The 26,017-nt window shown below is 43.7% G+C and overlaps 1 protein-coding gene across 1 annotated transcript; it reads right to left on the reverse strand.

Moving 5' to 3' along the window:
• Positions 1-4,066: 4,066 nt before the first annotated feature.
• LOC149867315 (SUN domain-containing protein 2-like) lies at positions 4,067-22,821 on the reverse strand. Its single transcript, XM_090041704.1, has 6 exons — positions 22,770-22,821; positions 17,405-17,512; positions 8,348-8,451; positions 5,652-5,819; positions 5,359-5,451; positions 4,067-4,120 (listed from the first exon to the last, which is right to left on the reverse strand). The coding sequence occupies exons 1-6, from the start codon at positions 22,819-22,821 to the stop codon at positions 4,067-4,069; spliced, it is 579 nt and encodes a 192-aa protein (XP_089897830.1).
• Between the last annotated feature and the right edge of the window lie 3,196 nt (positions 22,822-26,017).

Raw genomic sequence — 26,017 nt, forward strand, 5'->3', positions numbered from 1 at the left:
ACCCTACAACCTCAACTCCTCATCAACTTACCTACACCCAGGGCTGCTCCTACCACCCTGCCTGGCTTCATGCCAGCCCCATGTGTATGCACCCTGCCTCCAATTGCACTCCTTTCCACAATTCCTCCTAGCCCCAAGCAACTCCTTGCTAGGGCAACCCAGGAAATGCTGGGAAAAGCATTGATGCTGAGCAGAGTGAAATCTCAGACATTTAATCATATTTTAAAAAATCGCCTGGACAGTGATCAGAGGATCCAAAAAAGAGGACAAGTCTAGGAAAACCTGGATGTATAGTAACCCTAGCTGTGTGGGGCTAAGTCCCAGACAACCCAAGAGAAAAGGCTGCAAGCAGCTGGGTCAAGGGGCAATGGGGAGGGGCCCGTTAAACCCAAAGGGAAACCCCTGTGCTTAATTAGGGAGTCAGCTGACCGGAAGGGGCAGTGCTCCAGGGCATATAAACCCAGCACATGCTGCAGGGCTAGCAGTTTGGCCCTGGAGAGAGAAGGGCTGAGAGACAGCCTGGCAAGCACCAGAGATGCCCATGAGAGCTCAAAAGGGAGGTAGTGCTTGCAGGACAACATAAACCCAGATTGGGGGAGACCATTCACTTGTTTTTGTGTTGTGTTTAAGTTGATACTGGAGGACTAGGTTGTGGCTACAAGAGCAGCACAGAGGCCACAGAAGCACCTGAGAGGCACCCTGCATAGATCCCTGACCCCTACAGGTCTCATAAAGAGGCTGAATGATAAGAAAACAACCTGGCCTAGGTCAGGAACCCAGAAGGCTGAGCGGTACACAAGCAGCCTTGCCTGAGTAAGAGACCCCAGGGGCTGAAGGACCCATTAAGGGTGACATGGAGCTGGGGCCTAGAACCTGAGGTCTGGAGCACTGAACCTAGGCTGAGCAGGGCACAACCACAGAAAAGGGGCTGAAACCAGGAAGGCTGAAACCCCAACAAAGAGTTGAGGCCTAAAGGGGCCAAGTCTCATGGTTATTCAGCACCATCTGTGAGGTATGGGTGTGGCTACAGGGGACGACAGAGACCACAAAAACAGCCAAGGCAGCTGGTGCCCCGACATAGTGACAGGGCCAAGAGGGCCACAGTTTAGTTCTCTAGGGGAAAGACAGACTGGCTGGTTGAGGACCTGAGGCTCACTTTGGGACCCTGGGGCAGCCTCCCTATACTCCATAAGAAACATCAAGGCTTGGCAGGCAAGGTAAAAAGCAGGGAAGTACCCTGAGGACCCAGAGTGGGGCAGGAACCATGTGGCCACCAGGGAGTGCTCCAGCCACTCCGGCAGCCCAGGTCATGCTACAGATGTTTTTAAAGATATAACACTTATGAGGAAGAAGCTTACATCCTTAAAATACAGCATATTTAATCCTGGCCACTTTGATCATCTCAAGACTGTATGGAGCAGGTCTTAGCTGGCATAATATGGAAGCAGTATCAAAACTAGATGCAACTACAAATTTTTTCCAAGCTGGCAGTCCTAGAACAGCACTAAAACATGCTAAGGTTTATCCTTTCTCTTCTCTTTACAAGAGGAACAAGATGGTACACAGAAATTCTGTAACTTAACAGAATTTCAAAGCTTAGAGTTATTGTAGCTTTATGATGACACTAAATAGCATGTGCCATGTTGAATGAAGAAATGCTTGTTTCTGCTTCTGATAAATATGCTTTGTATTTCTCTCTCTGTGGCATGCCCACAGATATTAGGACATAGTAAATACTGATGAAATTTTAATTTTAAAATGGATTCTCTCTGGGATAGTAAGAAGTCTTCTGAAGTAAGAGTTCAAAAGTCTGTACAGATACAGCCCTCTATCTAAGCAATGCAACTCTACTCAGCATGAATCTAAAAAAGAAACTCTCAATTTACATTTGTGTACAAAAAAGACACCTGTGTATCAAACAAAACCAGGAATGTGCACAAAATTAAAAAAATCCAGGGAAAACTGGAATTATCAGAGAAATCAACATACCTCTATAACTCTTGAAATACAAACACTGAAGCACTAGGAACCCGAAAGCATAACTGACAGGGTGGACCAAAAGGGGTCCAACTGCACTCCACTTTGATTCCCATTCCACCCAAAGTACAAAATCAACTGCCTGGCAATGGCAGCAATATTTCTATTCAGGCAGAAGTAAGGGAGTCAGCCGAGGTCCTGGCTCATTATAATACATGCAATTCCTTCTAGACGCTCCATTCCCCGCATGTTAAATGATGTCCCTCTCCCCCCCACACCTTTTTTTTTAATTGTCCCACTAATCAAGCTGTCCTTTGTTCTGCAATTCTGCTGTCTGTTAGATGATCCTGGTAATTTGGCTCCTATTTCATAGCCCTGCAGACTGCTTTTAATGCTCACTAGAAACATTAACTCAGGTGTAGAAGTACTGCATGCACTGTCAAGATGCTCAAGAAGGCTAGATTTTATTTAATGAATCTGAAAGGGATGTGCACTTATTTCTACTGACTACAGGGCAAATTAAACCTCTTTTGACTGTTTTTGCCTGGTTTGTTCTGTTTTTATACATAATACATGATATAGCAAATATATGCATATTCCAGTGTGGTTCTATTTATTTTTGCTTCAATCTTAAACTGAGTATTATAGCCTGAGGCCCCTAGCCTATTAGTAAAATTTTTAGTTTCTTTTTAACCGGAGAAAAATGTGTGTTGCAGTAATTCACCACACTATCTGCACCCATCTTTTCTAAGTCCTAGATCTGCACATGATAAATGACTATAAACACAAGATTAGAGAAACAATGCCTTTCTCTATTTTCATTTTCTGGTAAATTACTTCAGCAATTGCAGAAGAAGTCAGTAGCAACAACTGAATTTCCAAAATTAGTATGCAATTCATAATGTCATTAATAATAATTGTAAGGAGATTTGCTTATAACATGTGGGTCCAGGCCTCGGCATATGTAAATCAAGGAAACCATGCCAATTATCACACTAACTTAGGGCCAGCCCATGATTTGTAAATGGACTGAGTCCCTTTAGGCCTTTTAAAGCTGTAAAAACTCTTCAAGGCAGTGACACTGGGTGAAACTGTGGTTCCAATACAAATCAACCTCCTACTGAATTCAGTGGGGCCATGCTTTTGCCCCCTTTTCCTCTCTTCTGGGAAATATCTATCAAGCAGGCCTTTGGTGACACAAACACATATGCATGACTGAGGTTAGTGGGCTGACTTTTCAGTCTAACTATGCAAAACTATTTTAATAGCAAATGACTGGATTTGTTTCCCTTATTCTTTTCCATGTAGCAAGGCAACTCAGGACTTAGCTATATACCTTTCCAATTCTGAGTTTCACCAGGATTACATACAGCCTAGGAATTAAGAACTTCTCTAATGCCTAGGAGCAAGGTTAAAATGTTGCTGTGCTCCGAGAAGCAACTCCAAAATGGTTTGCTCCGTGTAAGCTATGTACTAGGTCTCTCTTTTTCCAGATGAAAAATGCAAGCAATTGCTTCCTCTAAACAGTCATCCCAAATGAAAGTCAAGGTGGATTCTTTCTGGCTTATCCTCCAGTGATAGTAATAACCATTCTACAAATGAAACTTCAATAAAACTCCCTTGATGATACACAAGCTGAAATAGAATCCAACTCCCTTAACAGTATTGGCCCTGCAGTGTTTAAGACCTGTATAAGAAACAAAACATTAAAAAAAAAACCCCACAAGCCAATGACACACATTTTACCACTTAAACAAGCAAATAGAATCAGAAAACACACTGTCAACTAACTGCTGGAATAAGAAAGTTGTCACTTCTACTATGTCACTTTTTAACTATGGTTAAAAACATAATTTGGATAAGGACCAGATTACACTTCTTTACTTTTTGTCCCATTGTAGAGCTAACCAGAAGTAACACAGAGAAACAGATCTGCTTCCATTTGCTATTTCTTGCTGTAGCAATGCTATCAGACTCAAACATGATACCCAGATGCAATGATTTATTGGGCAGATATTCACCAATAGGTGCAGAGTACTGGGTCCCCATGCACACGAAACCCATAGATACACGTATAGTTTGGGTGACCCTAGTTGCTCAGAACTCTCAGCTGCAGGTATCCAAAGTGCTCCAAGTTTGCAACCTGTGGAATGGGAATAATAAGACATATGAGAGTATGTTTGCTTATTGTCCAAGGATGCTTTTCCAATAGCCTCTTTTCCCTTATGCAGAGGTGTAAGTGGTGCCCAGGAAGCAAGAGGCGCAGCTGGGTTTAAAGCAATATGTCCCTTATTTTGCTGCCCTCATCTGCCCTACTTAACTTCCTCTAGCCCTACTTTAACCACATGTATGAAAGAAACATAGTGATAAAGATGGAACTTCCCAGTATTATTTGATTCTGCCCTTTCAGCCGGTTATAGTGATGCTGCCTATACAGCTATCTTGATTCAACTCACTAGGGGTCTGCCTGAAAAACAGGCAGAAAGATGAAGTATTAGTAACACCTAAGAGTTACTAAGGAACCATGCCAGAAAGTTTATCCTTGATCATTTTAGCTCCACATTCCTGCTAGCCTACAAAACTGGATTGATTAGCGATGACCAAGTCCTGAAAACATAGGAAAAGGGAGATGTAGTGCCAGAGAGAGAATGAATGAGATATGGGAGACCAAGTCAAAGGAGTCTGGAGAAGTCTACATGCAGGTCTGCTCAACATCATGGGATAGTAAGACCATAGGTGAACCAGAACCACATATTGTCTGATTGCTCTTTTTAATTCTTTGTTTTTACTGTTAAATAAAACTTTAAGACTGCTTGGTCTCTCAACTCGTAGTCACTAAGTTTCAGAACGAAAACTACAAGCACTTTGAAGTCAGCACAAAACCCAGTTATGTATTGGGTACGTGAACAAGTTACTAAACCAGCTAAACAAACACAAGGATTTACAGCGTCAGTAATTCTGTGGTAGCTATCTACACCCACATTCCTACCTCATGGTAAATAAAAGCTAACCCACAGTAGTTTACTTTCTTTTTTCATGGAGGGGTAAAAGGAAGGGGACTACATTACTGCAAGTTAGTTTTTACTCACAACAGGGTAAAAACATGCACGTAAGCAGTTACTGCTGAGCAGTCAGTGTGCTATAAAACCTCACCTTGTTTTACTGCAAAGTAACTTCTCCCCTTGTCCTAGGAGTGAAAGAATTGAAAAATTCCACCTAAGAACGGGTAAATGCCTGGCACTTAAAACCTCTGGGGTGCACTCTGTCCCCTTTGTGGTTTCTCAGAGGTGCTCTAAAACCAGGACAAGCCTGTTTTGAACATAATGGCTCTATCATAATAGGAAGCAATAGTATACTCCCAGTTTGAATGCAAAAGCGTACCTCCAGCTTGAACATTTGGTTAGGGGATCCATCCTTGTCATAGACAAACTCCCCTAAGAAGGTTCTCTCCTCTTCAAAATCTTCTTTCATTCCCTGAAAGGATCAACAATAAAGGGATTTATTATCAGTAATGCCAAGGCCAGAGGTGATAATAGCATCTATAGTCTAGCATATTATGTCCCAAAACCCAGAGTATACTGGGGGACAGTGGGAAAGTCTCAGATTCATTAACCAGCTCCCTGAAAGAATCAGCAAAGGTTGATTTTGCTATAATAGGTAAGGAAGTAACTCACATAGATGGCAAAATTCTTCGGAGCACTGGGTATCTCTTCTGTCAGGGAGTCTGTCTTAGAAATATGATCCAATGCCACAGCAGCAGGACAGATTACTTTGGACAGCTTAATCACAACGTACCCTTGAGATCCACACAGCGCCCAGCAATTCCCAGGGCTATTATCTCTCTGGAATCCAAAACACAACATAAAATAAGTGTCCATATTTTGGAAAACAAAATGATCCCATATTGAAAGCAAATGGTTCTTATGGCAAAGGAGTCCAAAAATATGAGTGCTATGATGGGCAAGTGTTTGCTGGAGTAGAAGGGTTGCTGGCATTTTTTAAATAATGTTGATGGGAGTTTCTCTAGAAGTGCTGAAAGTGCCAAAGGCCTGCCACATTTGGGCTTTCAGCACTGCTAACACTGATGGATCTGAACTAGTCTTAGCCATGCTGGGAGTTTTTAAGCAAATCTCATTAAAGCCTGTAAGACTAAGTGCATAGGTACATGATTTTTCCATCCTCAGTGCCTATCACATAAATTGCCTTGGATGGTTAGGCCTATTATAAAGTGAAGTTGAGGATGCTTTGTGAATAGCTATCAGAAATTCAGTCTGAAGTAAATATTACTAGCCAGGTTCCCTGTGGAATTAGCTGAGGCAGACTGACACCGTAGTGATCTGGCTCATTGGTACTGGCTGTGGCAATTTTAAGCCTGAGTTCCACTTTTGGGTCTGACAATTTACTATAAATGTCAAAACTTTTTACCAGCCCTCATAGCAGAAGTAGGCTAGGCTGTGCTGTGCTGTAAAGTTGTCACCAATTCAGCTACAGACTGAATATATGCAAATCGTGTGCAATGTGAATTGAGTGAGACAGATTTATGTTAGGCCCAGTTACCTTGGCCTCAGCCACTTCCTATTTTAACTCAATAATGGGGTTACCCAATCATCCAGTTATTTTTAAAAATAATTCTTCATTTACCAGCACAAAATGAAAAGCACAATTAAAAAAAAAAAAAGACACTGAGCTGCTTTCCCAAAAAACCTGTTTTTAAATGACAGTCTGTGGTTTTTGTCACTTTTCAAAATTTAAGCATCTAAAAACAGGCAATGCATGGTTAAGGGCACTACAGCTCTCATACACGTTCTTATCAAATAAGAAATAGGTTCTTCATCACAACAACCTTAATTCAGAACAGCAGTAATGGAAGTAGGCATGTAATGTTATCACAATTCAATGTTACAAACTTTTCTAGTTGTATTACACACACAAGGTTATTCTCAAAAGACACCAATTATTGGCATTTTATCAGGTTCATTCAGTATTACTCCCAAAACTATATATAGATTCTGAAATCAAATCAGCTTATTAAAAGGAGCACATTGAAAAAGTGCAGTGCACATTAGTAAGAACTAAGGACGTTGAGCTAGTTAATTTCAGATTTCTTTCTTATTAAACTAATATTGTTTTTCTTGTGACAGGATCAGAGACCAGGGGTGGCCAGGATACCACCCCCTGTTAACCACTCAACCCCTGCCCCCTACTCCAGCTCCCCAAGGTACCCTCCATTTCTACCTCGCCTGCACGCTTTGATGTTATTTGTAAGGTTTCGAAAGGCTGCCCGAGGGCTCCAGAGTGGACCCAGTCTAGCTCCACCTTGCCCCTTGGGACTCTATGCTATGGTCCTCCTGGCCCTATTAGTGCCTCAGGGTACCAGTTGCCTTATGGGCTATTCCAGGGGTTGTCAACCAGGGGCAGGCATACCCCTGGGGTAGATGTGAAGGCCCTAAGGGGTATCGTCCCAGGAGCAGGGCCAGTGGGGTGCAAGGGCAGTGGCATCCCTCTGCAGGCCGCACCAGCACCAGCCAGCCAGCCAGATGCAGGGGAGGGGGAAAGCTCATACGCAGCGACCACTGCCGCCACCCACCACTCAGTGCTGCTGCCACTTCATCAAATGTATGATGTTACACTGTCATATTAAACAGACTTACCTGTTTTTACTCATTTCATTTTGAATAAAGTAAAAGATTGCTCTAAGAAATTCTGCTTTGATGTGATTCAACCCTGGCCTAGCATTTACATTCATTTCCTTTTGACCCTGTCTAAAGATATTTGAGAGGGTTTGCCATTTATCTTCTACCTTGCTGTCAAGACACAAGTTAGCAGGCTCTCCATTTCCCTAGCAACTGTTAGTGACATCATAAACACAAAGTGGCTCAGAGAGATGCTACACTCAATGAAGGTGTGATATTCTAGGATAGGAGAATTGGCTGGCTGCCTCTTCTCTACCACTGTGCCTGCCTAGCTATAAATAGAACTTCTGAGATTAATTTAAAACACCCTTGAGGCCTCATCCCTTTTCAATGGTAGGGGTGAAGATAATCTCTCTCTCTCTTTCCACTCGTATCCCAATCTTCAGGCTGGTCTTCTAAGGAATGTTTTTAAAGTAATATTCATATTTGGTCCTGGCATAGCTGTCAGCAAAGACCCAGCAACAAGTCTTGTTTCTATTCATATTGCTGTTGCTAATATAAACATCTCGTTTAATCTGTACATCAGTTTAATCTGCTGGAGAAGTATGGTTTGCCTCTTACTGTCCAGAAAAAAATGTACTTTTGCTAAATCATCAGAAGGATTCTTTTGGGAGTGGGGAAGGGAAGAGCAAACCCATAGAAGATGACAGAGATACGTAGTTTCATGGCATTCCTACCTGGAGAATCACATCTGGAGAGCGGACATATTCCCAACAAAGTGTAAACAAACAAATAAATGCTCCTGTCCTATAGCTTTCACTGTGTTTCACAATACAAGCACCTGCAAAAAATATAGATTTGGTTAAGGGTGTTTTCTCCTTCCAAAAGTACTAGATGCATAATGAACAGCTCCAAAATATAACAAACCCCTCAACTACACAATTTGTGTACAAAATAGATGTATAATTATTCCCTAGTGCAAAGAGGCTTCCAAAATGTCACCTGCAAGCCACCTGTAACCTGCAAAGAAAGCATTTGTTTGCAGTCCACAAAGTTAATGGCAGCCATCTATAATAAAACTAGCTCCTCAGCAAGGCTATAGTCATTAACAGTTCAGTAGTAACCAACTGACAAACCTTAGCAGCAGCCCTATGGTCCAATATTAAGGATAAATTAAATGACCTTTGTACTGGACTTAGTAAGGCATCTGGCTCCCCTTCTCCCACCACCCTTTCTCTTCCCCCAAAATGGATTTCAATGTGCAAAATGTTTTGAGAGATGCTCAATTATGTGAGCTGGCCCAACATGCCCACTGGCTCAACACACCTGCAAGAAAAGTCAGCTGCTTAAGTCCCATGAATTTAATGATGCTAAATCACTGGTGGCCAGTCAATGGCTTGCATGCCACAAGTGGCACAGACACCTGGCATATTTGATACACAAGCTCCAGAAACAGAGTGAAAGGGCAGCAGGAGTTGGAGTAGCATGGCGATCAGAGCAGCACTCAGGGAAAGGCAATGGTGATCAAAGTGGCAGTCAGGAAGGGGACAGAAGCAGAGAGCCAGTACTGACGTAAGCATGTGGACCCAGGGGAATCCATGGAATTCTGTTGCCACTGGAACAAGACAACACTGAACTCAACAGCACTGGACAATAGTGGTGGCTGGTTATTAGACTGCCACTATCCTTTACTTTGGACTTTACTTTGAACTATCCTTTACTTTGGACTTAACTTGTGGCACAGTTGCAAAAAGTTGCTCAACACTGTGCTAACCTCCCCACTGTGGACACCCTCCCCCCTGGGGTCAACTGGCTGCTGGGGGACTCCACCGCTCGTTGACTGGCCACTAGGGGACTCCTTCGTTCTCAACCAGCTGCTCGGGGTACACTGACCCAAAAAGGTCGGAAACCCCTGTCCTAGGCTTTAGCTATGTAAAGCGCATTATATTACCTCCGCTAAACAAAAGGATGACACTGCAGATTAATTTTGTTACATGACCCCACCCAGCATGGTGTCTCATTCATTAAGTCACTCTCCCTGTCCAAAACTTTGGGAACCCTTGCATTCATGCATACAGAGAATAGACGTTGTGGTCCAATTTACAGATAGACCTTGTAGCCATACTAACAGATAACATGCTTATACATATCTTCTAGTGAGATACAGTAATTATCCCTCACTACGGAACAGTAGGAAGGCAGAGCAAAGAGTTTTGTACAACTGAACATTTTTATTTTAATTTGGTTTACCTGATGACTTCAGAGCAAAATCCTCCCCGTGAATGGGATCATTGCCATGTATCCAACTGCTCACTGACCCTAATGGATACTGTGAAAGAGATACAATGTTAGGGAACTCTGTACAGAATCAGAGAGAGGCACTTCCAAGACTCTGTAACTAGCAGTATGGTGTAAGTGCCACTAATTTCCCTGTTTGCTCAAACGTGCCACAAGGAGGTTAGGGACTGAATATTTCATATGCCCTGGACCTTGTCCAATGTATAGGGGTATTCCAAGGTAAGGAGTTAAGTATAATGGTGGGAGAGAGCATTGCCATTACTTCTACAGTGCCTATTCTTAGGGATAAATCTGACTTCAGCCTCTAGGGCAGGGATTGATTGGTGGTCTGAATCCAATCCAGGGAACCATTGGATCCAGCCTGCAGAGCTGAAAGGCTTTGGGAGCTTTCCAGTAGCAGGGGGCTTTGACTATTCTGTGGTTGGGAGAAGCTGCAGCTGCAGTCCGATCCCAGTGCCAGACCACCTCAGACCTGAGCTGGGTCATTTTGGACTGCAGCTTTAAAAAAAAAAAAAAAGAAGTTGCTCTTGGGGATAGCCTCTTAATCAAAAACCTTATATAGAATTTAATAAGTGACACCCTTATGATTCTCAGTTATTCTAAAAATCTATAGACTTCAATAAAGAATTATGTCTGCTGTATAGATGCTGTGAGCCATCCAATAGCAAGCATTTAATTCTATCAGATGATATAATTCTCAATTAAATTCTTAAGGAAGGCTAAGATGCTTGTACAAATGCAATAGTTGGCTCTAGAAATTTTCCATGAGGGTGGATTTGACATTTTTCACTTTTAAAATCAACATAAGTTTAATGAAAGCCGGAGGAAGTTTAAGGATGTAAATTTGCTATGAAGAATTTCAGAAGCAGAAACATTTTGGTTGTCTAGGGACTGTCCATAGCAATAAGCTGTCCAGGACAACTGCCCCATGAAAGTTCTCCAGTAACCAACATTTTATTCTTCTGGATTTAAATCTATTCTTCAAAGTAGGGCTGTCCTATTTGAGTGTCTCAAAGCCAGAGGGCCCCCAGCCACACTGCACTAGCTGTACAACCCCTACATTGCAGCTATGTGGGCTGCTCTCTGTGTCACACCATGCATCAGAGGCCCTCCCCTCTCATTCTCACCCCCTACCGCAATGCCCTCAGAAAAGCATTATTATTACCATTAGGAATAAATTGGCCCTGTCTGTCATGCTGTGCCATGCCATGCTGTGCGGGTCCCCTGAGCCACTTGGTTGTAGGCTCCCTTGGCCCTTTTAATTGCACAGCCCCACTCCATCTCACCCCACCTTCAGGGGTGGGGGCAGGCAACAGAAGCTGAAGAAGGGAGGAGGAGCCCAAAGATGCCAGTAGCAGTTTCGGAGTGGGGGGGGCGGAGGCAGGAAGCAGTCCCCAGGCCAGGAGTCCAGGGGACTGTAAGTTAACTCCTTAGGAGCCAGATGTGACCTGTGGGCCACCAGCTGGACAGCCCTGCTCTCAGACAAAAACAAAGCACAACCGCAACCCCATACTGTCTGGTTCTCACTTTCTTTCTTGCCCAGTGTTGATGCCAATAGGCTTTTACTAAAGTGTCTACTTGAATCTGCAGCTCAGCAGCCTGTTCTTGGAAGGAGACAAGTTCCTGCTGAAGGTGTTGCTGGAGAATCACATTCTGGTGTCTCAAAAGAACAATGAGCAGGTATCAGAACAATGAGCAGGTATCAGGAAATGCCATTTCAGACTATGAAGTTACACAGAACATGTATTACACTCCCCAAAGCTCAATAACACAGAGAGGGGCAGGGAGAAGATGCTTCAGCACATGCATGGAGGAAGAGAGATGATCTAGTTCCAAAGTCTGATCCACTTATATCAAGGGGAATCAGGTCTGAGGTCCCAGAGCTTGTTCTTTTATTTTGAAGGAGTTCCCAAGTACATGGCAGAGCACCTCTACCAAGGACCACAAACCTGGTAGTCTACATAAAGTCTTCCCTTATGCCCCAGTCCTCTCCCAGGCCATCTTCTTCACTGCAGATTCATGGAAAGAGCTGCCTACAGAGAAAGCATAAGTCTCTTTTATCCTGGGCTATCATTCAGGTATCTGAATGCCATGTAGATGAGCCCACTGAATCTCTCTTTCCCCTCTGCAGCAGTACGGCTGTTGCCACAGTCAAGTCTCAAATCAAGAAACACAAACTGAATGGAGCTGACCTCAGCCAGAGATCATCTCTCCCTGGGCCATACAAAAACAGCTGAGCAAGAGATCTTAACCAGTAGCAGTAAGCAAAGCCCTTCAAGGAATCCCTTTTACCTCAGCTTCAACTGCATCTGCTGTTTGCTGGCCTCTAAGCGCAAGTGAAAGCCATGCCCAATTGCTATTAAAGAAATAGAAGCTAGGTTAGTGGTTTCCTGTCTGTCAGCAGGTAGATATGTAGTATACAGTTATGCAGCTGCGCAAAATATTGCTTATGTTCTAAATTTATGAACTACAACATTAAAAGAATATTTGTTTTAGATTTATAAGAGTGCTCTGAAACGTATCTCAGACAGTGCACAAAATTTTCAATTTTTTAATTCTTTTACAGCAAACCAAAAAAAACAATAACTCAGCCCCTAAAGTCATATTAATCTATTAATGAAGTAAACCCATAACTGTAAAAAAGGATTTAAAATTAAAATGAAGCCATAGTTGCCCAGACCAAGAATTTTGGGGCTGATATTCACCAGAGATAAATCATTCAGTCTTGACACAGCCCAGCTCACCACTTGTGACTAAGCTAGAGCACATTTTTTAGCAGTATATCCAGTCTTGAATTAAAGACTTCAGATAACAGAGAAGAATACATAACACACCTCAGCAAATTGTTTAAAAAATTAATTATTCTGGCTGTTAAAAAAAAAGGCATGCCTTATTCCTAGCCTGAGTTTATCAGTTTCCAGCCTCTGGGTCCTGTTACAACTGCCTGCTAAATTAAAGAAACTTCTACTGTTAGAAGTCATCTCCATATTACACTTACTTATAAATAGATCATGATGAAGCCAACTCTTGATGTTCACTTTGATAAATAAATAGACTAAGCTTTTCAAGTCATTCACTGCAAGGCTAGTTTTCTGGACTTAAAACCAGTCCTGTAGTTCATTGGAGACCCTTATCCCCTGTAGCTCATTGGAGACCCTTGCTCTCTACATCCCTTTTTTGGAAGTGCAGACATCAGAAATAGACATAGTATTCCAATAATAGCCTCACCAATGCTTAATGTAGAAATAATCTCTCAGGTGTCACTTTATATTCCCCTACTTATAAATCCAAACCCAATGAAGTGCAATGTACAGTTATCCTGTCCCCCATATTAATTGTCTTTTTCAAAGCATTGCACAAAGCTGCTCGCACTTGATTACTTATATGGCCTTGTACACATGGGTGACTGGTGCCTCCTGAGTCTGGAGGGGCACCAGATCGCTGATGGGGGGGTCCCCCAGCAGCCTATCACCAGCTGAGGGAGGGTCTGCACAGGCCAATCACTGACAGGGGGTGGGAGGGGGTCCCCCAGCAGCTGATCACTGAGCCAGCAGAGAAACCAGAAATGTGCACTTCCACCAGCTGGCGCTTCCAGGGGATACACAGCTGATCTCAGGGGGTGCACATGCACCCATGTGCACCCCATACAAATCACCAATGCTTGTACAGGCATTTGGTTTCTCCTGGGAAAGAAACCACAAGTGTACAGATGTTGAGGTTTTTTCTCCCAGAATTTTCTCCTGGGACAGCATATGTCTGTACATGCTGTGACTTCTCTCAGAAAAGAACATAGTGCCCCAGCATCTCTTCCTCCCCACCTCCACCTGTGCCTCCCCAGGGATACAATTTGTCCTTTGCTGAACTCTGCTGCTCCAACAGGGAGCAGAACATGCCCCCTTTACAATTTCCACATTGTTCTACGAGAAGATGCAGGCTGAGCATGGGCAGTCAGGGTCAAGCAATCAGGGCTGCCTGATGCATTGCTGCCATCTGTCACCAGGCAAACTAAGGGAGCCTGCAGAACACACTGAGATGCATGCACAGCTGGCCTTGCAGCATCAGCACTGCATGCTCCCCATTTTTCAGGGCCTTGGAATATGAATGCCTGTAGACTCAGCTCTGGGTAAGTTTTTCTAGCAGGAGAATTCTCCCAGATGATTTCAATGTTTGCAAAGCCCTAGTTTGCTTATTCAGATGTCATAATGACCTAAAGTTACCAATACCTGTCAGCTTCCCAATTGACCAGATTTTAGTGGGCACATATCCCTATTAGAAAAAACAATCAACAAATATCCAGGGAGGTTAGCATGCACTCTCACTAGAAAAATCCATTATTTTACATAAGGGGTGAGGTTATTTAGAATGGCAATATAGATTAGAGCTGCTGTATCTGCTTTATGTGGAAAAGGAAGACTGAATTTCCTAGAAGTTCCCTCAATGCCAAATTCAATAATCATAAATACACACACATACCACATGACGTACAGAGTATATGTGTCTGTGTGCATGCACGCGTGTGCATGTGTGCTCTCTCTCTCTCACACACACACACACGTAAAAAGTTTAGACCGGCTCTCAGATTCTTAGGACTCACCAAAAAAGATGCCCAACAGGAATATTACTGCCAAAAGAACAACCATCTTCTTGACTGATATAGAGTGCTCCTCTGAGGGGAAAAAAAATCCTAAGTAGAAATCATTTCAATTACTATTTTACAATCTTTGTTCTTAGAACTGGAAACCAAAAATCATTAAAGGGCCAACAACAGAAGAATGTGCTCAGACTAACTGTGCAGGATATCATGCAGTTGCACAGGAAATCCATCATTTGCACGAGAACAGAGCATGGCTACCTTTCCAACTTTTGTCTGGTAGGTTAAGTGGCAAGAACAGATCTCATAATGCCTAGAGCTGCATAGTAGTATCTTCTGAAAGGAGGTACAGAACAGTTTCTCAGCCTTCTGTTGCCATAGTGGCTACAGAGCACAATTTTCATACTGATGGTAGGAAAGACAATCACAGAATATAGTTGGTATTCATTACTGCTATGAGGCAGTGGTTCTCAAACTTTCTAGAGTTAGGACAGCCTTCCATTACTGTTTTGAATTTGGCATCTTTTCAATTGACAGCCACTGTTGTATTGCCTCAGCTTACCAAGTAACTCCTTATAAAATAAGTAGTTTACTAGACTCTTAACATTTTCCTTTTCCCACAGCAGCATAAGACAGCAGCAATGCAACTCCTGGCTCCCGTTCACCTTCATGTTAATTAAAACCACCCTCACCTGCAACAGGTTTGATTTTTCTGTTGCTTACACAAGAAATTTTCAATGGGTGTGTCTACATGTGCTTTTGTGTGCATCTAAACTTGATGCCCATTAAATGTGCCCATTTAATGCGCATTAAAACAATCTAGGCATGTATCCACAGGTGCACACACTAATGCAAATTAACACAGATGTGCTGACAGACTTGGGACTCAAGTTAGTCCAAAGTGAATGAACACACTGTTTATGCATATTAGCATGTCTACACGTTGGTTAATGTGATTTAACTCTTTGCACATAAATTTGATACCTGCCTTACACAGGTATCGAATTTAGCCTTAGAATAGACTTAAAATGCCATTTTTAAGGTGCATTAAGGGTGCACACATGTACATGTGCCCTTTACAGACCTTATGATAAAAGGCTGAGAGCCATGGGACCCTTCAGCCTGGAAAAGTGCAGGCTCGGGGGGATCTGATGGCCACCTATAAGTTTATCAGGTGCTCACCAGGATCTGGGGGAACGTCTGTTCACCAGAGCACCCCAGGGGATGACAAGGTCAAACAGTCACAAACTCCTTCATGACCATTTCAGGCTGGACATAAGGAAGAACAGCTTTACAGTCTAAGCCCCCAAGGTCTGGAATAGACTGCCGCTGGGAGGTGGTTCAAACACCTACTTCGAACGCCTTCAAGACAAATTTGGATCTTTATCTTGCTGGGATCCAAGATGTCATATATCTTGACTTCAAAAAAGCCTTTAGCTGGTATCCCATGATCACCTCTTGGCAAAACTAGCCAACTGCAGCCTTGGGTCCACCATGATCTGCTGGCTGGGAAATTGGCCCCGTGGTCAGACCCAGAGGGTAGTAATTGATGGAAGTCACTCATCATGGTGTCCTGTGACCAGGGGGGTCCCCCAAGGCTCTGTCCTTGGACCCATATTGTTCAACATCTTCATTAATGATGTGGACATTGGAGTCAGGAGTGGACTGGCCAAGTTCACCGATGACACCAAACTTTGGGGCAAAGCATCCACGCCAGAAGACAGGCAAGTGATCCAGGCTGACCTGGACAGGCTCAGCAAATGGGTGGACAAGGACCTGATGGTGTTTAACACTGAAAAATGTAAGGTTCTCCACCTTGGGAAAAAAACCCTGCAGCATCCTTATAGGCTCAGCAGTGCTACACTGGTTAGCACTATAGAAGAAAGAGACTTGGGGGTCATCATTGACCACAAGATGAACATAAGCCTGCAATGTGATGCTGTGGCTAGTAAAGTGACCAAAACACCGGCTTGTATCCATAGATGCTTCTCAAGCAAATTCCAGGATGTCATTCTCCCCTTGTACTCGGCCTTGGTGAGGCCGCAACTAGAGTACTGCATCCAGTTTTGGGCTCCACAATTCAAAAAGGATGTGGAGAAGCTTGAGAGAGTCCAGAGAAGAGCCACACACACGATCAGAGGTCAGAAAAGTAGACCTTACGATGACAGGCTGAGAGCCATGGGACTCTTTAGCCTGGAAAAGCGCAGGCTCAGGGGTGATCTGACGGCCACCTATAAGTTTATCAGGGGTGACCACCAGGATCTGGGGGAATGTTTGTTCACCAGAGCACCACAAGGGATGACAAGGTAGAACAGTCATAAATTACTACGAGACCGTTTCAGGCTGGACATAAAGAAGAATTTCTTTACTGTCCGAGCCCCCAAGGTCTGGAACAGCCTGCCAGCGGAGGTTGTTCAAGCACCTACACTGAACACCTTCAAGAGCAAATCGGATGCTTATCTTGCTGGGATCCTATGACCCCAGCTGACTTCCTGCCCCTGGGGCAGATGGCTGGACTCAATGATCTTCTGAGTCCCTTCCTGCCTTAATATCTATGAAATCTATAACACACCTTAAATCTAGCTAATGAGCATTAAATGAGGAGGTGTAGGCACGCACAATTGGTAGCAATGAAATTACTCCCAACTTACATCATGTTAACTGAGATAGAAATGAAGCCCTAGACAGCAAAATAAAATAAAATAAAGTGCTATATCAAGCTCTCAACACTGTCTTTCACTGGAGGGCTTGTTATAGCACTTTAAGAGAAGAAAACAATTTCTGAAGTCAGTAGGCTTATTGTTTAAATCTGTTGCTCAGACTAGTTAACTTTGTACTTCAGTGCTTTTGAAAAATAAGAAATACCATTCTGAAACAGGCGAATAGTCAATCTAGTCCAATGTACCTAGCAGGGTCTGCCTCTGATTCTGGATCACCAGAGGGCTGTTGGCAGTCTCTAGTGATGTGCTGATTTCAGGACCATGTTGGCTGCTTTCTTCATGCAAGTCTGAACCTGTCAGTTACAGAAATGTCACTTCAATAACATTAATAAAGCGGGGAATGGATTTTCAAATAAAGCGGGGAATGGATTTTCAATGAAAGGTTTCTTTAAGAGCAAGATACATATGTTATTAATCTCTACTCTGAAATGCCTGGGATATACTGGGCACTATTTCATAGTGATAATAAAAATAATAATGAAAAATAAGCAGGGAAATGCCAAGGTCCTTGGGGTTATCTACTGCTAGGTATAAAATCCAAGAATCAATATAAAGAATTAGAAACTCCAACTCCAATACTACTGTATATACCCAAATTCAAGAGGACTCTAAATGTAAGATGACCCCCAATAATTAGATTCTAGACATAAATGTATATTTTTTTTATAATTTTCCATGTATAGAATCTAATTATTGGAGTGTTGTCTTAAATATGTCCCCCACACTGCTGCAGTAGGGAAAGCAGTGGCAGGGCATCAGGTGGGGGGGACACAGAGGGTGGGAGCAGAACTAGGGGATAGGCTGATTTCCCCCTTCCCCTTGCCCCACACTCCCCACCAACATGCCCTCCTGCTGCCTGCCCTTTCTGTGCCTGTATGTCTCAGTACCTGCTCCCCACCCCCTGCAATGCCTGCACTCCCTTCCATCCTGCTGCTTTACCCCTTGGTGTGCCTGCACCTTCTTCCTGCCATGCCTACCCTCCTTCTTAGTTTTCCTCAACCCCTCCACAGTCTGGAGCACAAAACACAGGGTTGCCCCAGCCTCATCCTGGTAGCCACTGTTGCAGAAGCAACAGTTCTGGATGGGCCCCAGAGCTGGAGCCCAGGACTGGGCTAAAGCTGCCGCCACCACTGTTACCATGCCAAGCTGGAGCTGAAGCAACCCCACGCTCCATGCCCCATGCTGGAGCAGGGCCAGAGCTAGAGAGTAAGTGATGGCAGTGGCTGGGGGAGGGGAAACAGCAGTGCAGGGGAAGGGGAGGAGGGGAGGCTGTGGTGAGGCACGAAGCATCTGTGGCTTCATCCCTAACCCCAGGTTGGGATCAGAGTTGGAGCTGCAGCAACTATCCAACCCTCTACAACCTTGTACTTAAATTGAAGATGGGGGGCTTTGCTCCCATGTTAAATGAGAGAGGAAATTCATCTGGAATTTGCGTAAATAAAGGTAATCCACACTCCTCCCTGCATATTTATAGCCGGAAGGGTTTTCAAGGAACGTTTTTTCCTTCTGAAGCATTTTTGTTTGGACCCAGCAGATGTGACATACAGATTCAACAGCTGTTACAGCTGTATCTAGAAAACGATTCCATTTGCCAGTATAATTGGCAAAAACTGTCTCTGATTCTGTGACGTAAGAGCACTGGCATTAGTGGCAAATGATACACTGGGTTTAACAGGAAATACTGGCCAATTAGGCTGCTTCCCTAATGCAAGTCCACACTCATCAGAAAAATCTCACTTCATTAATTCATCTTGCTTTCCAAAAAGGAGACCTCTTCTCCAGCTCTGTATTTTCTGTGCCTCTCTGATGTCCTCAGGAAAAGAAACAGTAACATTGGTCTATCCATCCTGCTCCCTTACTTGCGCTACCCACATTTCTTGGCAGCAATTTAAGAGGCCGGGTTCTAGAAACCAGCTCTCCTACAGTTTGTATAAGCTAGTAGGTCTGTGCAAAGCAGCAAGTATTTGCTTTGGATTCAGATTTGGCCAATTCAGAGGGACAGTTATTTGATTTGGTGATTCAAGTCTCTGTCCTAATTCGATGTGGCCGATTTGGAGATTCAGCCATAGACTATACTGGGGAATCACCTACATACCTATAACTTTTTCAGTTTTTGTTCGGATTCAGATAAAAACAGCAGAGATGGTAACCTCTTCTGTGGGCATGAAGCCTGCCAAGTTTCAAGGAGACAGGTGCAGGGGTTTCTGCAAAAGTGCACCTCAAAATATTAAAAGCAAAACTGGTATCACTTGTGGTGTGGGAAAAGAGCACAGTCACTGGCCAGCTACAGATGTCAATATCAGAGCAGTTGGATGTCAATAGCAGAGTAGTCTTTCCCCCACCTCTCAGCCTTTTCCATATATGGAAGATCATCCCACCCCTCTCCCTCTTCTCAGTTTGTTTGCTGCAAGCCTTCCAAATCTCTCCAAATCGATTCAGAGGCTTCTCATTCGATTTGGACCTTTTATTGGGTCTCCCAATTTGATTTGGATTTGGAGATTTGGCCACCGAATCAGGCCAAATCTCCTCTGAAGCAAATTGGCTACTGAAGCTTCGCACAGCCCTATAAGCTAGGGAAAATTCAGTTGCAACCCAACTTTTTAGCTACCTGATCCTTAAAGTTACGTTCTCGGAACCAGCAAGAAAGAGTCTGCCACTTCAGGTAACTCCTGATTGTCATTCACAATACCGTTTTTTCAGTACACCAGAAAAAGAGATAAAGTTATGTACAAACTAAGCAGTTAGGCTCCATTTGGTCTTCTGTTCCAGTGAAGTTTGCATCACTGTCACTATGTAGAGAGGTCTTCTGCCGGGGGGTGCACTTTTGTTTTGTCTGAGTAGCATCAGAAGTGTGCTTACTCTTCCAGGCTCTCTTGAAGACTCTGGGGGAAAAAACAGAAATCATGAGAAAAGAGATCTACTGCAGGAAAAGTCTGCACTGTGAAGCGTACCTTGAAAAAGATTACATTTCTAGTCTGGGAAGGGCATGACCACACATAGTCACATTACTCAGGGAAACCATATCACTAAGATCCCTTTTACACAAGTATTTCTGAGTGTCCCAGCTGAATTCCAGAGTCCGCTTAGCTTGAAGTAGAAGTTCTAGCTCATCCCAGTTGAGGCATTCCTTCTAAGTGGTGCAAAATATCAGGTGCACACTAGTTTTCCATGAGAGAGAATGGCATTGTGCATAGCCATTACTTACAACTTGCTCAGTGATAAATTTTATGCCCAAAAATAAAAAGCCTTCAGGTCTATAGTGGTTTATCATTGGGCAAGTAGTAACTAAGGTACTACCATTAAAACCCTTGTTTAGGCATTAAACAAAAAAAAAGCTGGAATATCTGAAAGTAATGCATAGTAGTCAAGTAAACTACTGAAGTTAATCACTTAGATAAACACCTTGCTGGGGTCATTTGACCCCAGTACTCTTTCCTGCCATGGCAGGGGGTCAGGCTCAATCATCTGCTCAGGTCCCTTCTGACCCTACTAACTATGAAACTTTCTTGCTATTTCCAAAGGCAACTTCCCCAACAAGGACCTGAGACGTGTTCTCCATTAAGAGGTTTTCATATGCATAGAGGCATCTGAGATAAGTAAAGACTCCCTCTCATGCTGGATTTAATAGCAGCTCTCCCACTCTTTTAGTATCAACACTCTTGTAGTAGCAGCTCTTAGGGCTGCACGAAATTTCAGCAGCCATTTCATTTTGTTTTAGATTTGGGTGTTTTGACGGTCAAAACACCAAATCCAAAATGAAATGTGGGACTCTGAAGCAGCTCCAAAACGAAACAGGCCATTGGAAATTATTCAGATGTTTCTGAAACATTTCAGATGTTTTGGACCTATTTTGGGGGTGGGCTTGCAGGGAAAGAGGGAAGGGGAGTGGGAAGGACTGCTCTGATATGGATGTCTGTAGCTGGCCGGTGACAACGATCTGTTCCTGAGGTCCCTTCCAATCCCAGTGCTCTGGGGAAGGAACAGAGAAGCAGCATAAAAGGTTGTTTGTTAACTGAGTCTCTGCCATTTTGCAGCTGTCTGTCTCAGCAGGAGCAGCAGAGACTGAAAGCACTGCAGCATCATTCTGTAAGCTTGCAGCTTGGTAAGTGCCTTGCTAACAAGCTGTAGCCATTTGCCAATCCTTTCCTATTTATTTACCCTTGCCTACCCTTTCCCTATTATTTGTTCTTCTTATTCCCGCCCCCCCAAAAAGCAGTGCTTTGCCTGGAAAGCACTCAATACACATACATTTAATTTTATGACACAGACGCACATTTTTTTCCAGCACATTAAATATGAAGCGTAGTGGAAAGGCAGGTGCCAGGTCCTCTGGCCAGGGAGGGAGAGGGGGCAGGGGGAGATCTGTAAGTTTGCCCCCTCCCCCCCACAAACTTAGACGCAGCCTTTTCCCTAGCACTAGCACGCATGAGGCTTCTGGTGCTGGTGGCAGCAAGGAGGTGGGACCAGTGCCTGCATCTGCACCCCCTCCAATAACACCAGCTATAATAATAACCCCCAGCATGACAACAAGCAGCACTAGCATGATGACAGTTTCCTCCACCCCCATTTCAGTTCCCAGCCTGAGCCTTCCAGTGCCAGAGGAAGAGCTGGATCTGCAAGTAGGGGACCTGAGCACCCTAGCAAAAGAAATTCTGGGGACTGAGAAGGAATCTGAGTTCATGCTCCACTCCTCTCCAAGTTCCCCTAGAGCCAACTCTCCTTCCCCAGAAGGCACTTCAAAGGAGGTTGAGGTAGCAAGTGGCTCAGCTGAGTCCACTCCTCCTGTTGTTGTGCCTCTGCCTGCTGAAGAGAGGGATCAGGCAGGAACTGCACCCACACCCCAGAAGTGAGGGGGTAGTGTGGTGTGGGTTCATTTTGAGGTGGCAGAGCATACCTGGGATCATATCTTCCTGCACTGCCAATGTAAGACCAGCCAGCGCAAGGAGGAGAAACACTACACAACCACAGGGATGCTGATGCATCTCTGCAGGCACCATCCCCTTGCCCTTGCTCCTCCTCAGCCTGACACAAGTGGGAGTGTGCCCACAAAAAAAGTCCCCCTCTTGCTCCAAAGCCTCTGTCCCCCTGAAGCAGAGGCAGGCCACCCTGGAACAATGGGGGAAAGGCAAGCAAGATCACCCAGAGCATCAGGGAGATGCTTGCTCTGGATGGCCAGCCTTTTTTCCTAGTTGAGTGACCAGGGTCCAGACAGCTCATGGCACTCATGGCCCCATCCTACCAAGTGCCTGCATACACCACCTTCAACAGGATGGTGGTGCCCTCCCTGTATGAGGCATGCTGGGAGTACTTGAGGGAGGAGCTAAGCAAGGCAGGTCCACAGGTGGCTGTGCACTTCACCTCAGACATCTGGAGCAGCCAGGATAGAGATCATGCCTACCTCTCCCTCACGGGGCACTGGTGCCATTAGTCAGGCTGTCAGTGGGATCTCCTTCAAGCCAAAGTGACGAATGAGTCCCACACAGCAAAGGAGATCATGGGGGCCATGAACCACATGGTGCAAGGGTGGCTCATTGGGCAGGGCGAACTCACCCATGGGTTCATGTTCACCGATAACAGGGTCAACATGGTCAAGGCAGTCCATGATGCCAACTTTGTTGGTATCCACTGTGTGCCACACAAGTCCCACCTCATAGTCAGGGAAGCCTTGGAGTGGGACAGGGCTGCTGGTGACAGTGCCATCACAACCGGCCAACTCATTTTGAAGTGCAGAAAGGTGGTGGGCTACTTCCACTGCAGCATCAAGGGGGGCAAGATGCTGCAGGACAAACAGGCAGAGCTGAGCATCCCACAGCACAAAATCAAGCAGGATGTGGAAACTTGGTGGAACTCCATATACCTCATGCTGGAAAGGCTGGTGGAGTAACAGAAGGCCATCCATGAGATGGCCTTGCCTGGAGAGCTTGGGATCAGTGGCCCACTTAAAACAGAGCGGGATACCATCTCCCAAATTTTGATAGTCCCAAACTATTCCTCGAGGCCACCGAGACCATCAGCGCTGGCAATGCCCTCCTTAGCTGCTAAAAGCTGTTTTAAAAAAAAAATCTTCTTTTGCCTGCAGATAATTTTATTTTGCTGTTAGCTGAATTCCCTAGATTTTTCTAAATGGAGGACTGCAAATAGGGGGTAAAGCTGTTGGAGCAAAAATATTGTATCAGTTTTAAACATTACCATTCTCTAAAAAGTGATAGATGAAACATAGGGGCTTGTCTTTGTACTGGTCAGGGAAAAAAATTCAGTTGCAACTTCCAGTTTTGGCAGAGCTGATGACTAGATATTGCATATGCAATAAATGTTGTTAGTGACTGAATCACTAAATACAGTGAGTTCTGTATATGAGCAAAGGATAGATACATCCAAGGGGAATTTCCACCAGATGCAGCAGCAAATCAACATTTAGCAAGTGTTACTACTAGTACAGCAAGAGAGGGAGTCTCCACTTTTCTCAGATGCCTTTGCATTAATGGTTGACAACAGCTGTCATCTTACAGACAATGTAATTAGTGCCAATATAGTGCTTGCATTTTGACAAACAGTTTAGTTCTACTTATGATTCATAATGTACCTACTAATGTAGCATACTGTGGGAAAATAATGGAATTCTAGTAACGTAGTCTCACTATATCACAGTACTATTCAGTCTCTGACGTATCTCCAGTTTAACAGTTGGAGAGAGACACATTAGCAAAGCCCTACAAGCGTGAGATAGCAGTACTACTCTGTGTAACTATTACAGCCACAGTATTTCACACTTTTCTACACCTAAAAGGTAGTGCAGCAGAAATGGAGAGGTTTATACTGTAGGACACTGCTAAACACCATTTGGTTACATGTCAGAGAAGCTACACAATCTGTTTTCCCAGTATAATTCAATCCAACGTTCACCTACTCTTTCATTCCTGGGAGCCTCAGTCCTGATTTACAATACTGCAAATGATTCAAAGCTTGTTTACTTCCTCTAGCATCATCCTCAGCTATTTAAGTGGAAATTATAGGAGATATACTATAGTTTTTCCTTGTGACTGAATAAATTGACTGAGATTTCTGTGGGTCATTGCATCAGCTTGTGAGATCACCAGTCCCTGGGCAGGTAGCACACCTAGCATGAGATCTCATTCAATAATTAAGCAAAGAAATCCTAGAATCATAGAAAAGTAGGACTGAAAGAGACCTCCAGAGGTCATGTAGTCCAACCCCCTGCCTGAGATAATATCATCCTTATCCACACCATTCCATACAAATCCTTGTCTAACCTATTACTAAAAGTACACAAATCAACCCTGTCACACAGCTACAATGTTTTATGCTAACTTCCCACAGGTAAAACAGTGGTCAGTGTGCTGCTGTTGGAAGGATTGTTAAAATATGCTTAAGAGATCCAAGGAAGAGGGCCACAGCCCCGCTAGAGAAAGTCAGAGGAGGAGATTCCCATATCCCCACACTAAAGGGGGAAAAAGGTGTTATTCTGCATACCTGTGTAGTGCTGAACACACTCAGACTCCCGTTGCCCTATAATTCTCTAACTGCATAGGTTATTACATACTACTGTATGGACAATAACAATTGTATCACAGCTGCAAGAGAACCAAATTGCGTTGACTGAAGTAAGGAATAAATACACTGAAGTAGTTTATAATACCGTTCTTAAAGAGCAAAATATACTGTCAGCAACAGAAAGCCTTCCTACCTCCTGACTCCTGTCTCCCGGTAGATACTGATGTTCTGCTTTTGGAGTTTGGCTAGTCTTCCACTGCGTCGTTCCATTGCATTTCCTCCAAAGAAACTGCACGCATACACTGCCCTGCTCTTCTTTTAGAAAATTATGTCCACATTTGGCAAGTTAAATTTTTTAAGGAATTGGTACAAACTACTTTGAGTTAGCAAAACCCTTATAAGATGCATAGTGACAAAAGCACATTAAACATAATCCAAAAAGATATCCAGGAAAATATATACATTTTACAGATCCTTCTTCATTCAAAGAACAGAACAGTAAAAGCTTTATCTTTACCTAAAATAATTAGAGTGTTCCTGGCACAGGCGAACTGTTCTCTTTTTGTAGCAGGCGGAGGAAAGAGACAAAAATACTGGTAGGCAGTATGCAAAATTGTATGTAGTATAACAATAAATACTTAACATGCTTATATTTACATATCCCAGCATGGGGGCAGATACTTTGGTCTAGATTGTGATACTACATTATTGCAGGCATGGGCATCGTACTCCACAAATAGTTTCTTTGATGGGAGTCTTAGCACTGACTTCAGTGAGTTCAGAATCAGGCTCCAAGTAACAATTCTCTAATGTCAAAACATTTTATTTCACTCAAGGAACTTCTTTGCCTAGAAATATCTTCCTTGTCTGCCTCCTCACGTGTTATTTGCACAACAGTACAAGTCAGGCTGCATGGCTACTGCTATACATAAAAATGTAACCAGTACCAACAGGCATCTTGCCATCTGTGGGTCCAAAGGCACCCATATCTTAATAGTCACTCATCCATTATGAACATCATATAGCTTTACAGGATCAGAATCAGATCTCATTCACACAGGTGTAACTCCAATTACTCTACCATAGGTAATCACAGCTTAAAGACAGGCCATTTTAATTTAGACGCAAAAACATTGATTGAAGTTTCTAAATTCAGGTTTAATCTTGAAAGTTATTAGTTTTCAAATCCAGCAAGAGTAATTGAGAGCTCCACAAATCAAGTCTACTGCAGGTTCTTCTTTGTTTTCCATTCCTTTCATGCTTACTTAAATTCTTTAACTACCTTT

This window comes from Crocodylus siamensis, chromosome 4, assembly GCF_052110815.1.
Source record: "Crocodylus siamensis isolate JL-2025a chromosome 4, ASM5211081v1, whole genome shotgun sequence".
In the NCBI taxonomy this organism is placed as follows: Eukaryota; Metazoa; Chordata; order Crocodylia; family Crocodylidae; genus Crocodylus; species Crocodylus siamensis.

Bases quoted from the DNA above. Each gene is read 5' to 3' on its own strand.
- LOC149867315 (XM_090041704.1), bottom strand. From the start codon at position 22,821: ATGGACTGCCTTGACCATGTTGACCCTGTTATCGGTGAACATGAACCC. The intron at 5,820-8,347 runs GTAGGAATGCCA...TTTGGATTCCAG, and splicing joins CTCCAGATGTGATTCTCCAG to AGAGATAATAGCCCTGGGAA. The intron at 4,121-5,358 runs GTACGCTTTTGC...CCCATTCCACAG, and splicing joins ACCAAATGTTCAAGCTGGAG to GTTGCAAACTTGGAGCACTT.